This window comes from Pagrus major, chromosome 13 (genome assembly GCF_040436345.1).
Source record: "Pagrus major chromosome 13, Pma_NU_1.0".
Classification (NCBI taxonomy): Eukaryota; Metazoa; Chordata; class Actinopteri; order Spariformes; family Sparidae; genus Pagrus; species Pagrus major.
In genome coordinates, this window is record NC_133227.1 from 8,674,477 (window position 1) to 8,693,342 (window position 18,866).

At 39.9% G+C, this 18,866-nt stretch overlaps 2 protein-coding genes across 2 annotated transcripts; one reads left to right on the top strand and one right to left on the bottom strand.

The window, feature by feature from the left end:
• Positions 1 to 714: 714 nt before the first annotated feature.
• chordc1b (cysteine and histidine-rich domain (CHORD) containing 1b) lies at positions 715 to 9,734 on the top strand. The gene is made up of 11 exons (XM_073478849.1): positions 715 to 921; positions 5,523 to 5,572; positions 5,650 to 5,706; positions 5,869 to 6,029; positions 6,613 to 6,713; positions 6,981 to 7,039; positions 7,942 to 8,012; positions 8,250 to 8,355; positions 8,483 to 8,602; positions 8,718 to 8,780; positions 8,926 to 9,734. Exons 1-11 carry the CDS (start codon positions 858 to 860, stop codon positions 9,094 to 9,096), a joined length of 1,023 nt encoding a protein of 340 aa, XP_073334950.1. The 5' UTR covers positions 715 to 857; the 3' UTR covers positions 9,097 to 9,734.
• A 1,186-nt stretch (positions 9,735 to 10,920) lies between these two features.
• LOC141006622 (tyrosinase-like) lies at positions 10,921 to 15,760 on the bottom strand. The gene is made up of 5 exons (XM_073478845.1): positions 14,936 to 15,760; positions 13,714 to 13,930; positions 11,567 to 11,714; positions 11,301 to 11,482; positions 10,921 to 11,186 (listed from the first exon to the last, which is right to left on the bottom strand). The coding sequence occupies exons 1-5, from the start codon at positions 15,758 to 15,760 to the stop codon at positions 10,921 to 10,923; spliced, it is 1,638 nt and encodes a 545-aa protein (XP_073334946.1).
• Positions 15,761 to 18,866: the final 3,106 nt, after the last annotated feature.

An 18,866-nucleotide genomic window follows, 5' to 3' on the forward strand; every position in this document is an offset into this window, starting at 1 on the left:
ATAGGCAGTCGGAATTGAACGACTCGAATCAACATTCCCCAGAGGTAGACTGTCCCGGGAGATATTGGGGTGCATTATCGTCTCCCATGTTGATGCGGATCCAGTGGAGCTCGCCTCCGTGCAAAATGCACTAGTTTATTTAGCTCTAGTCGTCTGCACCTTAATTGACTTGTATTGCACACAGACATCCACACATCACAGCGTGCCCTACCTTTAGACGAAACAGCTGTAATCAGTGAAAGCAAATCCTTTTCCATCCTCTCTCCGGCAGGGTTTCAAAAAAAAAAAAGAAAAAAGAAAGAAAGAAAAAAAAGAAAAAGAAAAACGCATTAAACAGTCGCGCACAAGTCGATGGCGAATTGGAGAAATGGAAAATTCATGTGCACAAATCCCGACAGGCTGTTGTCTACTGGGCTGCAGCCATCCTCGTAAAACTAAATAGCTATTGCCCCAGTTTCATGCACCTGACTACTGTAACCCTGAGTGCAGTGGGCTATTTCGGCTTTAACTGCAATAGTTAACACGAAACTGACGCTTAAACAGCCAGGTGTTCGTTTGCGAGGAGGTTAAGATCCGAAACAAATGTGGTGTAGAGAGAACATGTCGCTTAACGCAAGTTTGGAAGCGGGCAGCATCAGTTGTCGCTTGTGTGGGACCACGGTGCGCTCACAGGATGGATGAGGCGGGCTGGGCACGCGCCGATCTTTACCGAGCGCAGCCGACAACATCCGGAAGTGAGAGCGGTGTAATGTACAGCAGTGTGAGGCAACTGCTGCGGCTCTGTATCTCTCACACACGAGCTTTTTAGTGGTGAATTACAAATCTGGCCATCGGTTAAGCCCACTTCACTCATCAGCATGTCTGTTTTGTGTTATAATAAGGGATGTGGACAGCGGTTTGATCCAGAAAATAACCCAGACGGTGAGTAGTATCTTGTAGTTCACGCTAACTATCGCTGTGCCCGGTAACACTCCGCTAGCAAGCTAACCTCTGATCATTCTGGAAATTTCTACAGCGAGCAGGCCTGGTGAGCCCATGTAGCTAACCTTTTATAAGCGGACAGGACCCAACACACTTACAGCTTCATTCATTAACACTGCTTTAGTGTCGTATAACTCTGGAAGCTAATAACACGTGGGCCTTCGTTGACTTCTCACGGTGTTGTTAGCATGCTAAGCTCCTGTGTGATTAGCAGGTTAGAGGTTAGACTTTGAAGAAGCATTCTCCCGGACAGGGCACACAGAAAGAGGTATAAAGTTACAGTAGAGGAAACACCTCATTCAGCCTTTGTGTTACATGTAGTCTGTTCTACAGCACATGTCTCAGTGCTGTGCCGTACAAATAACTGTGTTACCACAAGTGCTAAAACTGGGAAATAACTTTTTTTTCCCGGACAACTCGAATGGCAGCAAAGACAGTCAAACAGAGTAGGCAGTCAGCAGTGAGGTTTAACTCTTTAGGGGAAATAGTCTCTAGATGTATGAAATACCGTTATGTCTGTTTTTATTCATTTCATCAAGTTATAACATTATTCCCCTGGCCTGATTAACTAGTTCAAATATCCATCAGATGGCTTGTTACAACAGCTTTTGGAGCTGTTTACTGTAAAACTAAATTAAAGAGAACATATGAGACTATATATTGTCTTGTGTTTTGATATAGTTATATCATTATATGGCAAAGTGTTGTCTTTTCCTGGTTTTAAAGGCTGCATTACAGTAAAGTGATGTGATTTCCTGAATTTACCAGAATAGGGAACAACTGATGTCTTTTTCAGGGCCGATACTGATTATTAGAAATCGAGAAGACTGAAAACTAATATGTGGATATCCATTTGCTATAAAAACAAAACTTTTTGTGTCAAAACTTCGAACAACCGGTAATGGAATAAACCATCAAAGTACAATTTACTCAAATACTGTTCTTAACTACAATTTTCAAGTACTTTCCATTTTCTGCTACTTTATACTTCCACTCCACTAGGTATATTTGATGAATTTAGTTACTTTGCAGATTCAGATTCCAGTGTTTATGGGCTATTAACTGTGACGGGTTACCAATCAGATAGTGTTGTGGGCAGGCCATTGTGTGAGAGGATGCTGCATTAGAGCTAAAGTAGCATATTTTAAAATGTGTTTATTTTATCGGCAGTCTGACTGATAAAACACTGATAATGTGTGTAAAATGCTGAATATCGGCCCGATAATCAGCCAGGGCCTGTTCTACTTGTTCTACTACTTGCCTTTACCCACTTAGTCATTATGATGATGATAACTTCTCAAAAATCTAATGTGCGAATATTCTGTAAAGGTACCAGTTGTCATCCCTACTATTATTGTCGCAATATCAATAAAAGTATTGTCACGATACTGGAATTTCTAACTTTGATGCAATACTTTCAAAAATGTCAATATTTAATTCCAACTTCAGGGGAAAATTGGTAAAACATTTGAGGGCATAAAATTGTAGATTTTTATTTAAAGATAAATATAACATTTCTTGTGTACTGTGTGTCAAGAACAACAGCATCTAAGTTAATCTACTTCTCAAGGAGGTGCTGCTTTGTGGGCACGACGAGTACGGCAGTGTATCAATACTGCAAAAAATAAATATATAGAAATTGTTTCAGATATTCAGAAGCGATATATATGTATTATTGATATAGGGCTGAACAGTATATCGTTCCAGTATTGACATCGCATAGTCATAGTCACATCACAGGTCATGCAATGTCAAGTAAAGTAAATTAACTCACACGTCCTTTTTTGCTGCTTTATACAAATTCAAAAGTTGCACAGTTCTCATTTTCGATGTCTAAGCTACAAGAAAAGTCTGTCAAATATAACATAATTTAGTCTGATTTAAGGGTTCTTTAGGGTATTTTGCTTGTGTGCTTCTGTTGATCAAATGCACGACCCTACAAAATCACCTCAATCATTCTAGAAAGATTTCTTTTTCCAAGTAGAGTTTTTCAAGTTGTCTGGAGGAAATTCCTGTAGTTTTCATATCGTAATATATATATATATATATATATATATATATATATATAAACCAAAATATGGCAATGTCAGTTTATTGACAATATTGTGCAGATCTATACTTGATTTTGTCACCCAAACCTAGCGTTTATGAAGAATATTAATATGTGGTGTGTATTGTGATATGGTCTAAAAATATTGTGATCATTTTTTAAGGCCATATCACCCAGCCCTAACTAGATTTACTGTATATTTCTTGATACTAACATAATCACCACAGCCTCTTATACACTATGCACATAAGGAAATCCGAACCTCCTTCTGTAATTATTTTAGGTTTGAAATTATAAGCTATAGCTATATTTATAGCTCATCTGCTCTTCAGAAACCCATAGGAAACAGAAAGAAGTAAAAATGTATTCATGAGCTAATCCTTTTCTTTACTTCTAGAAGGGCTTATACCAATGAGAGCCAAAGCATGTTTATTGAACCCACATTTTCTCCTGCCAGCAGCCTCCCCAATAACCAAGGGCCTCATTTAGAAATCAGGACATCTGACAAATGAAGTCGTGATATGTTTACAGTGCGTTATCGTTTCCCAAACAGTGGCCAAATCCTTAATTTAATGTTACACAAGATGCCTAGGGAGTCAAATACATTCGAAACACCACTCATGAGAAAATTAGTTCTTTTGTCATGTTTAAAGCAATAATTGAGTTTGTTTCCAGATTTGACACACAAAATTAAATTAAGTTGCTCTCTTTATGACAAACCTCCAGAAGTGCAGTACCCCAACAACACCATTAAGAAGATACTGGCTGTGTCAGGACAAGATTATGGTCCCAGTAATTCAATTCTCAATCTTAAGTTTTCAAATGTAGGATAAAGATTGCTCATGAATATGATCTAAATATAATTGAACATTCAAGGTGGTATTGTTGTCTTCAACTCCCACACAAAACCTCAGTGAGTCCCTTATTTCCATTTATGTTAGAAATAGCCTCCCCTGCCTTAAAGTAATCATAGTATTTTTTATTACCAGTAACTCACTGCAAGAGTCAAGTCTGATTTCCATTTTAATTTGATACCTCATTTCATAACAGTCGAGTATTGTCATTACTTTTAGTGCTTGAAAATGCTTGATATATGGTCAGACACAGTCATTTTTTTTCTTTCATCCCACCGTGACATGTCTTGTAAGCCAGATCCAAAAAGAGGATATTTCACAAAATCATGCTGTCTTTTCCACTTTAAGCAAATCGCAAATGAGGATTTGTCAAACTTTCTGATGTCATCTCAAGTGCATCATAAAGCCGTCGGTTTAAACTTGTACGTGTGTAAAACTTTCAGATTGTCTTTTGTCTAGTTTTGCTTTTATGTTGCTTATATTTAAATTTCGCCTCCATTTGAAAAACTTGTCTTGTCTTCCACAGAAATTTGTTCCCTTTTAAAAGGATAGTTTAATAAATCTTTCCAGTTCATTTCCTAATTCCCACTTTCATAATTTATCTATTTATTGTCAGTGCTGCACTTCACAAGGACATAATATCCAAATCTGATTCAAGTTTTATGTAACAATATGGTCCATTTTTAATCAAAGTTGAATACTGAGTATCAGAAAATCATTTTCTACAAAAGCTTCAATTCTATTTATCCGTTGTGGGTTTTTTTAGTTTGTTAAGTCTGTAGTTTGGTGTTTGTTTTAACCATGTATTATTCTGTATCATTGTCACTTTTGGACCTGTGATCGGTTCTTTTTCTCCACAACATAAGTGACAATCTATACACCATTTATGTTCATCCACCTCAGCATATTAGGTCATTTTTAGTCAAGAATAAAAGTCACTTGCCTGAGTACATTATAATAAATACTGGACAGACTTGACCCCATATGGCCATCAAATACTGCTGGAAAGATTGCCAACACCTAGTGACCAGCCAAGTGCATATATAAACAAATAGGACTGCTCAAGTAATTGAAATATTTTCAAAACGGTCAAATGTGAGACAAAACAGCCTTATAATTGAGTAGTATAGTGCTGCAGATGCCCTGGTCTAAAAATGTTATTCTACAGCTATAAGAAAACATGCTTTTTCTACCCACATTTTTTTGACTGCCTTGTGAAGGCAGCATCAGACACTGCTGACCAAAGTCCTTTGAGAGATGTACCACATATGAAAGGACAAGCGAGTGCAGACAAGACATCACAGATGTTGTTGCTTTACCATCAAAGGGTCGATGCCCATCAAACAGCTGAAAAGTTCTATAGATCATTTGTAGGTGCTGGTTCTCAGATTGCCTCAACACATTCAGAAACAATTATTTTACAAGTCAAACCATCATCCTGTAAAAGAAATGAGGTTTTTTGCCTCAGTGAGCAGCTCGGGGTGTGTTTTGAAAGCTGAAAGTTTGTTTCTTTTATGAAACTAGAATTAGGCCAGAAAAACTCAAAAGTCAATAATCAGTCAGGTTTGTGTATTATCTGATGCTGGTCCACCTGTTTCGCTATATCTTTCCTCTAAATTTCTGTTTTATTTTCACAGATGGCTGCACCTATCATCCAGGAGTCCCAGTATTCCATGATGCATTGAAGGTAAAATGCCTGAAAATGCAACGTTAGCTTGTGTCTCGTTATCCGCTCAAAGTTAACGTCTCTCTGACTTTCTCCAGGGATGGTCCTGCTGCAAGAGAAGAACTACCGACTTCTCAGATTTCCTCAGCATTGCTGTAAGTTTTTCTTTCCTTTTTAATCCATACTCTTGATCCTTCAGGGTCAAGTCTCCATTGTCTATTGTTTCATAGGCATTGACTGCCACATTTTTGCTGTGGACATACTGGCCTGATTGCTCATTGTTTGTGAGTCCAACCCGGTGACTTTTCTCCTGGCAGGGCTGCACAAAAGGTCCCCACAACAAGGAAAAGCCCCCTGAGCCGGTGAAACCAGATGTGACATCATCGGGAGAAAAGAAAGACGCGGATGACCAAAAACCAAAGTTTAACGAGTACATCATCACAGCACCAAAACCTCAGGAGGCAATAAAAAGACCAAGGTTAGAAATATTTATATTTAGCAAAACATTTTTTAGAAATACAAAGATTCAGAATCTTAAAATCACATTTAAACAAAGGAAATAAGATGAGCTCCCTTTTTTCCATTCAGTACGTTAAGCTGGCTTCTTTACATCCTTATTAGCTTCATGAGCTACATTCTACTGTTTGGTATTCTGGCTTAGTATCAAACACATAAAAGGATAGGTGCAGTATCCAAGGTACTAAATCAGCTTGAAATTATCAATCGTGCACTGAGGATCCACAGGATAGTCGGAGGCGCTCCACGGTCTTTTACCCTGGATACTTCCCAGCAGTGTTCAAAAGAGAGTGGACAGGCGACTGATGAGGCGATTATGTTTGAATAGTGGAACTCCTTTCATGTAGAGTATCGGTCTTAGGCCGGCTTTGGGCCCGAGACCTAATTTTGAAATGATGTAGATGCAGATGATGTAGTCATTGCATAAAGACCACAATACGCTTCCAATTAGTTTTCAATTAACAGCTTAATTAAAAAAGAGAGTCCTTCTCTCCCTCCCTTTCTAATTGTTTCATGCCTAATTTTCTTTTTCTTTTTTTTTACAGCGCTGATGAGCCGATGGTGAGATTGCAGCATAAAGTCTCCGGTTCTCTGAAGCAGGCGCTGGAGAAACTGAAGCTTTCCGAAAATGGGGCAGAGAAGAAAGGTAAGAACAGAACTTTTTCTACACATACACTTCTCCTCTTTATCATAGACGACTACCATCTACTCCTAGTAGACTGAAAGGTCATGTTGACAGTGGAAGTTAATGGATGGCCGTTGGGAAATTGCCCTCACCTGCATCAATCACATTGTGGCATCTAAGTAAAAGCTGACAGGGATGGGACAAGTCATCATAACTGTGGATGCATTTTTTAGGTGCCTTTCAAAGTGTGGGTGTCAATTCTTTGTGTCTCTCTTTCTGTCTCTCTAGAGGAAGACGGTGACGAGATCAAGATTGGAACATGCTGTAAAAATGGAGGTTGTACTAAAGTAGGTGAATATGTTATGTTCTTATGCTGTGGAAATGGAAGTTTTCAACTCTATCTATACTTCTGTAGGGCTTTGGCAACATCAGCTTGAATCCCTTTTCGATTCACGCATCTGGAATCTGCCAAATAAGTTTCCACTTTTTCTCAAGTTCTAAGCCAAATTCAATTACCATATTTGAAAATTTCCATGAACAGATGTCAATAAACGAAAACAAAAACAAATCCTCCAAGCTCATCCTGACAAAGAAATTATAACGCACCAAAAGAGCTCAGCGCTCTGGGTGAAGGGAAGTAGATCCAACTCCTTTTCCTCCTCCTCCTCAACTTTCACTCTGAGACGAATGCAAAGCAAAAAAACAAAAAATGTGCTCAAGATAATCTGGCCTGTCAGAGCAGAAACCCCAAGATTAGAAAATAAATTGTGAGAATCATGTGTATTGACTTGGGTTTGTAGAAGCTTGGAAGTGGGGCTTTAATGATTTACATAATTGTACATTAACTGATTTGATTGAAAGCCATGAGATATTCTCTCAAGGGCTGCCTGCTTTTAGTTGATTAATCAGTCGAGGTCTTGGTAGGGTATAAATTGGCACTTCAAAAGAACATTTCAGTCATTACTCATCCCCAGAAAATTTCACCTCTATCATTACAATAATATTAGAAAATAATAGGAAATAGATTTTAAGAGATCCTTCTACATGACTCCATTCATCTGCAAAGAATTGAAAGTACTGGAGAAATCATTTAAGACTTGTCAGTTCAATAACCTGACTATTATTATTATAAACAGAGTTTCATTATTTTAGGAGAACAAGAAGAACGAGGAGTGTCATACTGTACAATTTAATCAAACAAGAACAAACTGCTTCAGTCTTTGAACCACACTTTTGTTGCTACTGACAGAGTTTTGACGGACCTGCAAGCGATTCGGATGTGTGCTCATACCACTCTGGATTTCCTATCTTCCATGAAGGGTTAGTATAACTGATAATGATTTACCTGATCATAAAAACCCTTTACTCTCCATCTCTTCATTCCACTTTATTGACATGAAACAGTAGAAATTCTCTGGAAACTGTAAAAGAAGCGTGAAGAGCAACACTAGTACTTTCCTGTTACTCTTCCTGTTAGTCTTGTTTTCTGGTCCTCTTGAGTGACAAGTTATCGACTGCTAGAAATCCAGCGGGTGTATGTCTTTCCTGCATCTCCAGGATGAAATACTGGAGCTGCTGTAAGAGGAAAACCTCCGACTTTAACACCTTCCTCTCTCAAGAGGGCTGCACCAAGGGAGCACATCTATGGAGGAAAAAAGACGCGGTAGGTGTGACAGCAAGTCATCATTTTATGTGTGCAAGTCCTCAGCTTTGACTCCATCTAGTGGTCAAAGTGGAGACTCAATAGCTGAATGTGTGTATCAAATGTTTATCTGAAATCCCTCTTGCAGGGTAAGAAAGTGGTTCCGTGTCGGTTTGACTGGCACCAGACCGGGACGCAGGTCATCATCTCTATCTACGCCAAGAACTCCGTCCCAGAGCTAAGCTACGTGGATGCAAACAGCACCACGGTGAGGGAGGCTATATGCAGCCTGTCAAATTATTTACTGTATGTCCATATCTACACTGCATAGTTTTTCATTGTGTTCTACTCAAACTAATGTGTATTTATTTTTACCCCTTCAGCTCAACATCCATGTTATATTTGAGGGAGAGAAGGAATTTGAGCAGAAAATTAGCCTGTGGGGAGTAAGTACAGCTTCTTCATGAACCGTAATATGTTTATTTTATGATTATCAAAAGACCCTATTTTCAAAGCAAACAGTCTTGCAGTCTTTTTTTTACCACCTGTTTATTAATTCCATCTTTCTCTGTGTCCTTCTTTTCCTTCTAGGTGATAGATGTGAGTAAAAGTATAATAAACATGATGGCCGCCAAGATCGAGATAGCCATGAAGAAGTCTGAGGTCATGTCATGGGCTCGTCTGGACCTCCCTCCTCCCGTCCCCCCACCCAAGGAGAACGAGAAAAAAGAAGAGGAATCAGATAGCGAGGATGACGAATGATGAGGAATTAAAATAAAAACATTATGTTTATTCTAGCTGAATCCAAGCGACACGGTCCATTCCTTACCTCTTTTAAGAGTCTTCTCTTTTGCTGTCGTGGGACTTCGGCCTCTACAGGGGTTTCCCCTTTCGTTCTTGATTTTTGCCTGTTTTTCTGAAGTTTTGTTCCATTTTTATTGGTCATTATGTAGGTTGGAATGCTAAAGAATCTCTCAGTATTTTTACAATAATTTTTCACACAAATACAGACTGAGTAGGAGGGGGACACTTACTTTTCGTTGACTTTCAGTCAAGTCGAACGATGACACACTTGTTAATTGCACTGAAATCCCCTGGATAATGGAACCAAACAATAAGATACGAGTCAGATGTAGACCCATGAAGCCTTTCATGTGTACTCCTCGTCGTACCGGACAGTTAGGACCATCTCTGGAAAAGACTCATTCCATCCTTTTCATGAATTGTATAAATGATTGCATTTTGTCCACCAGTCAAAATGCTGTCTTCACAGATGTATTCCCATGCCTGTGGTAATGAAGCTGCTCTATGTAGTTAAAGTAGGAAATTTGGATCTCTAAAATGTCCGCACTTGTGTCTGTGGAGTTTATTCTGAATAAACTGTGTGATAAGAAATAAAATAGTTCCTTGGGACTTTTAAACTTGTTTATCACACCTTTTTAAAATCCTTGTTAAAATTATAAATTTGCTCCATATTTGTTTTTTTCCTCATGATTATACCTAATGTATATTTAGTACAAGCTTCCAAATATTCAATGCTGTATTTATCTCAACACAACAATGCGCAGTTTTTAATAATGACAATGTACTGTAATATCTGAGAATGCCAATGGAGAAAGTACTGTATTATAAAAATGCTATACTAGACAGCATGTCTCAAGGCTTCGAATGTATGAGTTCAATTTGGCTGAATGAGGGCGAAATTATTAGGGAACCAGTATATCTTACCAAAAATAAACATTTTTGTTGGACTGGAGTGGAGTGTGTGTGTGTCTGAATATTTCTTATGCAGAGCAAGGTTTGACAGACTGATACCAACGCCACACTTCTCTGACAGTTCAGACCTGGAGAAATGAAGCTCCTCTACGATTTAAGTAGGTGTAACCTTTCAAGTGAGGATTTTGAACCACATGCAACTTAAGGGAATTGCAGTGACTTTTACAAATGTCAAAGTTTTTTTTAAACTGTTACACAACTGAAAGGTAAGAGCATTGAACTACGTCTTGGCGCTGTGGAGACGTCTCAGACCTTGACATCTGTGCAGACATTATCACCTTTTTCCCTTCCCAAACGCACGTCTCGCACTACAAACATGAATCAACGTTAATCAAAATGTGGTTCAGTCAACGCCCACATAAATTTGAGGGAAAAAAGGTCCCCCAAGGCTTGTGTGGATTTGAAGACTTTGTGTTTCTTGCTCTGGATGGCAGCTAGATGCACGTTTGGTATCATTTGTTCATAATAAAAGCCGGGGCACATGAGTGATGCAACGTGCTGCAACACGGCAGAAGCAGCTTTTAAAGGTAGTCAGCTGACACCATGTGAACCCCTGAGAATAAACGTGACAAGTCATTGTGGAACAGATCCATGACAGAAACCACAAGTGTTGCACACACCATGTCTGGGTACAATTTGACAAGCTAAGTTGAAACCAATTTCACCATTTCCTACATGCACTTTTTTTACTCTTTTAATTCAGCTGAAATACATCGCCATTAACAAAGATTATAGGCTCTTTACAGTTAGTCAATGTAATATCTCATTCACAGTGCTTTGATATTAAAATTCATAAGTCTGGCTGTGTCTTCATATCGTTGTCTGGTAGTTACGGTGCTTGGTTTCCTCTGTATCGCTGCTCCAGATAAGTGGCTGTCTTTCCGGGAGAGCAAATAAGTTTTTCCACCTCCCCACCTGCAGCCAAGGTGACCCTCGGTATCGCCGTTTTGCAGTTACGGCAGCAGCGGCTATGGTCAGTGCTATAATCCCCCCACAGAGCCCTGCAAGCAACAACCAGGGCCACACATCCTGTAGTTCCTCCAGGTAAGGACGTATGGATTCCGCCAGCCTCTGGTCTGGAAAAAGATACAAGAAGTTGTTTTTTTTTTTCTCTTAATTCAAAGCAGCAATTTATGTCTGCAAATGCAAATCAATGCAGAAAATAAAAGCTCCACCAAAATATAACTTACTAGCATCTAGCAGATATGAATATTCATATCCAAGGTCCTTGCTGGAGATGAAGTATTCTCTATTTCTGATGAGAGGCAGGAAGGGCACCATGTGGTATTCACTGTTGTGCCCTATAGGAGCATTAGTCTCTGGATACTGTGCCGCAGATGGTCTATGCCTCCTGAGCCACTCCTCATAAATGCTTTTATAGAGAAAGAAAACAAATAAGGTAAAGCTGTTAAGTGCAAGAGTGCTCTGAAATGATAAAAAGTGGAAAATGTTTCACCTGTCAACAAACGCGTGGTGGAGAAGGAATATGGGGTCATTTGCTGAGCCCTGCACAGAGGACATGGAACCGTTCATGTACACATGGAGAGCAGCATGCATTCCCATACGAGAGCTGCTTCCTAACCCAGTCTGTGGATCCCCGAATCCTGCAAGAAGAGAAGTATTTAATTCAGTGGTGAGGAAAACAAATTCTTTTTGTTGTAAAATGAGATACTGTCACCCAAAATCAACCTGTCAAACAGACAAGCATTGTATCTTTAAAAAGGACATGTATGGCAGTGGCAGTCTCCATGAGGCTCTCCTACAGCGGACGAGCTTTCTTTCATAGGAAGCGTGAGATATACCAAAGTAACAAGGTCATTTACTCAAGTACAATATTTCCAGATTTTGTATGATGAATGTTGTTACTAGTCACAGTTTTTTTGCAGATTGCAAGTACAAAGTGCAAAGTACAAGCGCAGTACTATCCACTGATATTGGATCAGATAATCGGTCAGGTGTTTAATCACAGTAGGGATGCGCCGCTATTTCCGGATGTTAGAATATTTGTTAAATTTTAAAATTAAAATAGTTCATCTAGTAGTTCATAGTTTGAAAAAATATATTTCCCATTGTTTTTAACAACGCCTGGAAATAACGCGGTACCACTGGATGTCGCACTATTATAGGCCTTGGTAGAATTGCGTTCTTAAAACCAGGCTCCGGTAAAACTTGTGTAGCATGGTCTTTTCCAAGCAAGGTCAATATAAGCGTGTGCCACTATATGCTACAGTGCACACAAACAGCAGATTTTCAGATAAATGAATAATCCTCGAATCGTTCCCCGTGACTATCAAATAGCATTTTTGCTTGAATGAAATGCCCATCACTAAATTATAATAGTATACATTTAGATGTATGTATACTTTACTTTTACATCCCCTTTTGATACTCGAGATAGAAACTTTTACTCAAGTAGTATTCATATGTGTGACTTTCACTTCTACCAATGCCATTTTAACACAATATATTTACTTTTACTCAAGTATGACTTCAGGGTACATTAAACAACACTGTAACACATACAGTATACATCCAAGGAACCTGTACGAGGGTATACATGTAGGTATGTATCCTTGTACACCCAGGAAATAATTCTGGAGTGCATTTTTTTGAATCTGCGTCAGGGGAATTGTAAACAGAAACAACAAGATGATGATGATAATGACTGTGTTCAGATCTGATGTATCCCAGGAAACCATCGCAAGCTGCAAGCCTATAAAGCTGTGTAAGCAGGAGCACTTTATTTGAACGGTTATGTGCTGATATTCAACCCACTATTTATAGAAAATAGATGTCTGGCAGTGTGTCATCTAGCCTTCCCTCAATAGCTGGAATTGTGCAGAATTTGTAATCCAAACCCAACCAAGCCTAAAGTAAACGCTACACTGTTTGCTTGTTTTGCTCTCTTTTTTTTTTACTTTCCTTGAAATGATGCTTCTTTATATTGCCGCTGTGTTGCAGCTGCGAGTTTCCCAGCTGTGGGATTGATAAAAGCTCATCTTATTTTATCTTATCTTAACGCATACTGAGATCTCAGCAGATGTCACCTGAGCCTCAGGAGACAGTGATGCACAACATAGTTCTTTTGATTCACAGCTTCACTGAATTTCATTTTCACTGCATAATTCAAAAGGTTTTATGTGTAAGTTGTTACGTATGACTAGTTACTCATCTGCAGATCACTAATAAATAACTCAAGAATCAGTAATCGTCCACAAGTTACACTGACAAAGTATAGTACCAAACAATGGCAGCATATGGGTTCATATATACCCATGTTGGTGTTACTAATGCATTATAGGGATCTTTTATGATGCATTATTAAAACCAACTTGAGTTGTCAGACTATGAGTCTTCCTGAATCTGCTGAGTATCTCTTTATCTGTTATAGCCGCACACTGCAAATAAACTAAATGTACGTTGCTTGAGGCCGCAAACTAAAGTGAGAAGTCTTTCACAACATAGTTAGCCCACACATAGCCAAGACATACGGGCAGAGTAACACATTTTAACGCAGTGAGAGTGAAGAGTAGCAGTGCAGAGCTGTATGTAATTTAAGATGGAGCAGTCCAGTGTGTGTGTTTGCGGTCAAGCTTATCTGACCTTCCAGAGTGTTCCTGAAGCTCATGTTGGCACTGCGGTCCATGGCGCCGGTGTCATAGTCTGTCAGACTGAGAGTGAACTCCACCTCTGCTGAAGTTGGTAATCGCTCAACCACGTTACGATTGTGGTTTCCAGGGTTACGGGTTAGTGGGCCTTCTTGCTGGGCATCACACAACACACCTCTGCTGCTGTAGTCCTCTGCTCTGGAGCACAGCACCTGTTGATGGAGACACACAGGAACATATTGCAATACAGCGCATGAAAGCATCGGCATAAATCCAGGAACCAGACATTTATCGGCTTCAGCGAGTTTGATAACGACCACAGTCAGGTTTACTGTGCTGTGTTAATGACTGTCAATGTGAATCTCAACCAAGCGGGAAGAAATGAACTATGTAAGCATTTTTATGATCCTGATCAACAGATAATTCTACTCAAGTGATATCAATTTAACATATTTTTACACATTTGCATGATCTTTTAAAGGACAAGTCCAACCAAAAATGAGAAATCTGTCATTATCTACTCACCCTCATGCTGATAGAAAGTCCTGGGGGGTTTTCTTGTCTGCAAAACATTTCTGGGGCTTCCGTCTTTCCATCAGCATGAGGGTGAGTGATGACTGAATTTTCATTTTTGGGTGAACTTAAATATGCATACATGTGTAAATATCATAAGCAACAAGTGGTGGTGGAGCCTGACAATGGAGTTTCACTCAAGCACTGTATTAGGTACAAATCTGAGGTACTTGTACTTTATTTGAGTTATGTTTTTTCATGCCACTTTCTACTTCTGCGCAACATCATCTCAGTATTGTACATTTATCTGACAGCTTTAGATACTAGTTACTTTACAAATTACACACAAAATATGTCAAGTTAATACAATATTATGTTTGGTTTGTTTTGGTTTTGTTAACTGGCAGCTATTTTGACAATGATGAAGTCATTGTTCATGTAAAAACATTTCACGCTTCCGGCTTCTCATATATGAGGATTTGCTACTTTAATCACTTTTTTTTATAATAATTATGAGATTTGGACTGCTGATGTGACAAAACAATCATTGTGAAGGCGTCACTTTGGACAAAACCAAAAATCAGTAAGTTACTGGAGAAAACAATCAATACTACGTTAATACTTTTGAAAGTTCAAGGGAGAGTAGGAGCAGTACACTTTTGGCAACATCTCTGCAAGAATCTGGAGGACTTGAGTGGATTTACCCTCCAGGAAGAGAAGACCGAGCCTGGACTGAGGAGACTGGGATCCTGGGGGCTCCGGTCCCCCATCAGCTCGTCCGTGCACACGTCACAGCCCTGGGCATCCCTCCAGTCCCAGTATGGGATGGTGAAGCTCATGTCTCCGGTCAGCTTCCTGATCTCGTGCTCCCAGTGCAGCAGGTAGACGCGGTGCCAGGGGAGGAACGCCGGCGCCCAGTGCGCAAAGTCCACATCGGTCCACACGTTCCCGGGGCCGCCTAACAGCGCGTTCCTGGACACGTAGTAATGCATCCACACAAACACATCGTACGTAGACACATCGGCGAACATCGGGTTGGAGCCGTTCTCCATCTCCTGGTAGGTGCCTGTAGCCACGACGTAGTCCCTGCTGACTGTCTGCTTGGCCAAGTTGAGGTAGGACACGAGTCTGATCCTCTCGGCCCTGGACAGGTGGAATACGTTCCTCCTCAGAGACTCTCTCCTCTCGTTACAGTTCACTCCAAAGTAGCCAAACTTACAGTCCGCGCAGTTGAAGCCCATGAAGTTCCCTGCGCACTGGCATGTCCGGTTGTAGAACACCAAGGGCCACTTCTCCCTGTCGTCCAGGCCGGAGAAGGGGTACTGCGGCCCGTCGGGCTGGTCCGGCACCTCCACATCCTGGCAGAAGCCCCGACCCGAGCTGGCTCCGCAGGCCGAGCCGTCCCCTTCCCAAGGCGGGCAGCACTCCTTGGTGCGTAAGGCCTCCCGGGTGGCGCACAGACGGGGGAACTGTTGAAAGCTGGGATCCAAACATAACATGAAACTAATGAAGACTATCAGGGGCCACATTACAGCAAGGTTTTACTGCAGTTCAGAGACTCCAAGCACCGAGATATGAGACGAGTCCACAAAGTTGGAAAGCCCATGTGATGCTTTCATTCACAGACTAAAATTCTTCAGGGGTTTTTCCTCTAGGCTGGCACCCCCTCCTTCTCCTCCTCCTCCTCCTCACCCTCCTCCTCCTCGTCTTTGTTGAGCCAGTCACATGCTGCTTAACCTCAGGGTCACATCATGAGGGGGGGGGCCTTTAGAGCAAATGCACACTTCCCAAGATTGCAGCCAAACTCCTTCTAGAAAAAAATGAACGCTCAAAATTCTATGAAGCATTGGTGCAGTGGGATTTCCAGTGTCTGTGCTGCTCACTGGGGAGTGAAAGTGTCCCTTACAGGTGCGCTATGTAGTTTATGGGAAGAAATTTTAAGAGATTAGAAAGAGAAAAGGGAAAAATCTTCACTGGTTAAATATAATGAGTGAATAAACTGAATACACAAACTGTCAACGACAACAATTTCACTTTACTTTTACTTATTTATTTCAGTTACTTTGTTTATTTTTCTTATTTTTCAGCTTGTTTATTCCATTATGGAAATATAGGCTCTCAAATAACTGTCTCTAACTTTGTATTACTACCTAATTCAACTAATTCAAACTTTCTGACCGTGAATTTCTTTTCCAAAAGTACACAGTACTTCTTTCAAATCATATACACGCATCTATGACGAGAACTGAGGACCCCATGAACCCATATGATGTTGTTACAATGATTTCACAGTGATTTTCTGCTGGGAAAGTGGTGTGCTTTCGTAGAACAGGCGCATAACTCATGATCCTTTACCACACACACACACACATGATACCACAAATAAAGTCAACTGTTATTCTTGGCATTATTGGATGCAAATCACCATGCAAATACTAGAACCACAGACAGAGAGAGAAATAAAGAGGATGGAGAGAGTATGTATGTATGTATGTATGGCGTGCATTTAAAAAGTCACATGTTGGTGTGTTTATGTGTATGATCAGTATAATTATATATTTGTTTCTGCCTCCCCTTATCTTGTGGCATGTGAATGTTGAGGAAAAATCACTACTAATCTAAATATAAACTGCCAAAGCGTAACAGCTAACTAACGATAGCTGCTGTTAGCTAGTAAGTTCGATTAGCCACGCAGCCAGACTGGGAGCACGGAAGAACCTGGGAAGTGTTTAATGTTGACGGGCCGGGGCTAGCTGGTTAGCATGCTAACTTCAGTAGATATCTCTGCAACACAATACACAGAAATCATAATGTCAAAACTGTTATTTCCTCTAATTCTGTTGATAACTTTACTTAATTTTTTTATGTTTTCAACAAAAATTCTTCTTCCTTTAACCTTCACACATAATGTAGTCAGGTATGAACTAAGGAAAAATAAGCTCCTGTCAAAATGTATTATTGCTTTAAATAAAGTATATATATTTATGCAAAAGGATATGTCAATTGCACATTTCACAAAACTATCTCAACTCTCACATTTTGATTTTTAGTGATACCTTTAATCAAATGACTGTTTGTGGTCATATGACCACACAACACAGTATGTCTCTGTCATGACCTATAGTGTAAACTCAAACAAAGGATTTACTGAGTGCAAACTGAAGAGCAGAGCACAATAAAAGTCAGTATTTCCCCAAGGCAAGAGTATGTGCATATGCATTTGTACAGAGCTTTCTCAGAAGAAAACTTAAATGTCTTTTGTGCTTTCTCAGTGCTGCTGGCTCACATGGTTCTCAACACCTGAGACAAACCTCTGAGCACCCTGACCTTTAGTCAGAAAGACAAAGGCTCTGAGGACTATGAATGTGTTTGCATGTGATATTCACAGGGCAAGAAAATGTGAGGGTTTTTTTTTAGTGTTAAGAGTTTTTAAAAAGTGAATCTATTGAGAAATGTGTGTTATCATTTGTCAAATACTCTAAGTCGATGACAGCAGATGAGTCTCCACCAGAGGGCGCCATGCAACTACTTCCAACATCATTCTGTCTGAATAAATGACAGTTCACCTCCTCCTTCTCTTCTTCTCTCTGTCTCCCCAGGCAACTAACTAACCACAATTTTGCAGGCTGGAATTAATACACTTGGCTCCTGTAATGAAACCCCACGTAGACCAGTTCTGGTTGACCTCCATTGGATGAGACTTTCTGAACAACCTCTGAAAAGATCTTTGTTTTTTTGTTTAGTGGATATGCGTCACACATCTTACCCTGCAAAACACTCACATAAAACATCCTCGCTGTGCTACCTGTGACTTGATGAATGATGTTTGGAGCCTGCTAAAAGCCCTGATCTTCTGTTCGTCTTACACCAGATACCACTGGATTCACCTTCTGAACTACTGTGACTTCCAAGTATCATATGTTCCCTGATCTGTCTTAGATAAACTAACTATACCGTGATAGCACAGATCGACATGTTTGCTCTTGTGCTATATGGTTTAGCTATGATGTAAGTTAAAGCAGGATGTTTCACCTGATAGACTGAACTGAATCACTGATGTGCCTATTGCTTTTCCTAACCTGTTCTTAAAGGGTCACTGCACCAAATGTACACATCGAACTGTGTTTACAGGTCTTAGATATGTATCACATATGTGAAAAACGTAGTATAAAGCCTTTTGTGGCTCCAGAGGAAGCTGTATGTTATTTAAGAAACTGCTTCCAGTGATGTCACTCAGTGGCTGCAAGTTGCATTGTGGGAAATATAGGCGTCTATAACACTGTAGGACAGTTTAAAAACAAATGCTCAAAATCAATACAGAAGAACCAAAGATATCTGGCACCTTACCCATTACCCACAATGCAACTTTGTTGCTGAGTAACATCACTGGAGGCAATTCATGAGATCACATGCAGCTTCCTCTGGAGCCTCTGAAGCTTTCTTCACATATGCAGTTGTACTCTCAAACACCTGTAAACGCACATTAATGTGTAAAATTGGTGGAGTTGCCCTTAAATGTAATAACCTCAATAGTTAGTTAATTGACTCACTGATGATGATTTTGTGCTTTCTTATGTTCAGATTCAGTTATTCCATCTATAGTTTACCCCTGCATATGAAGCAACCCAATCACAT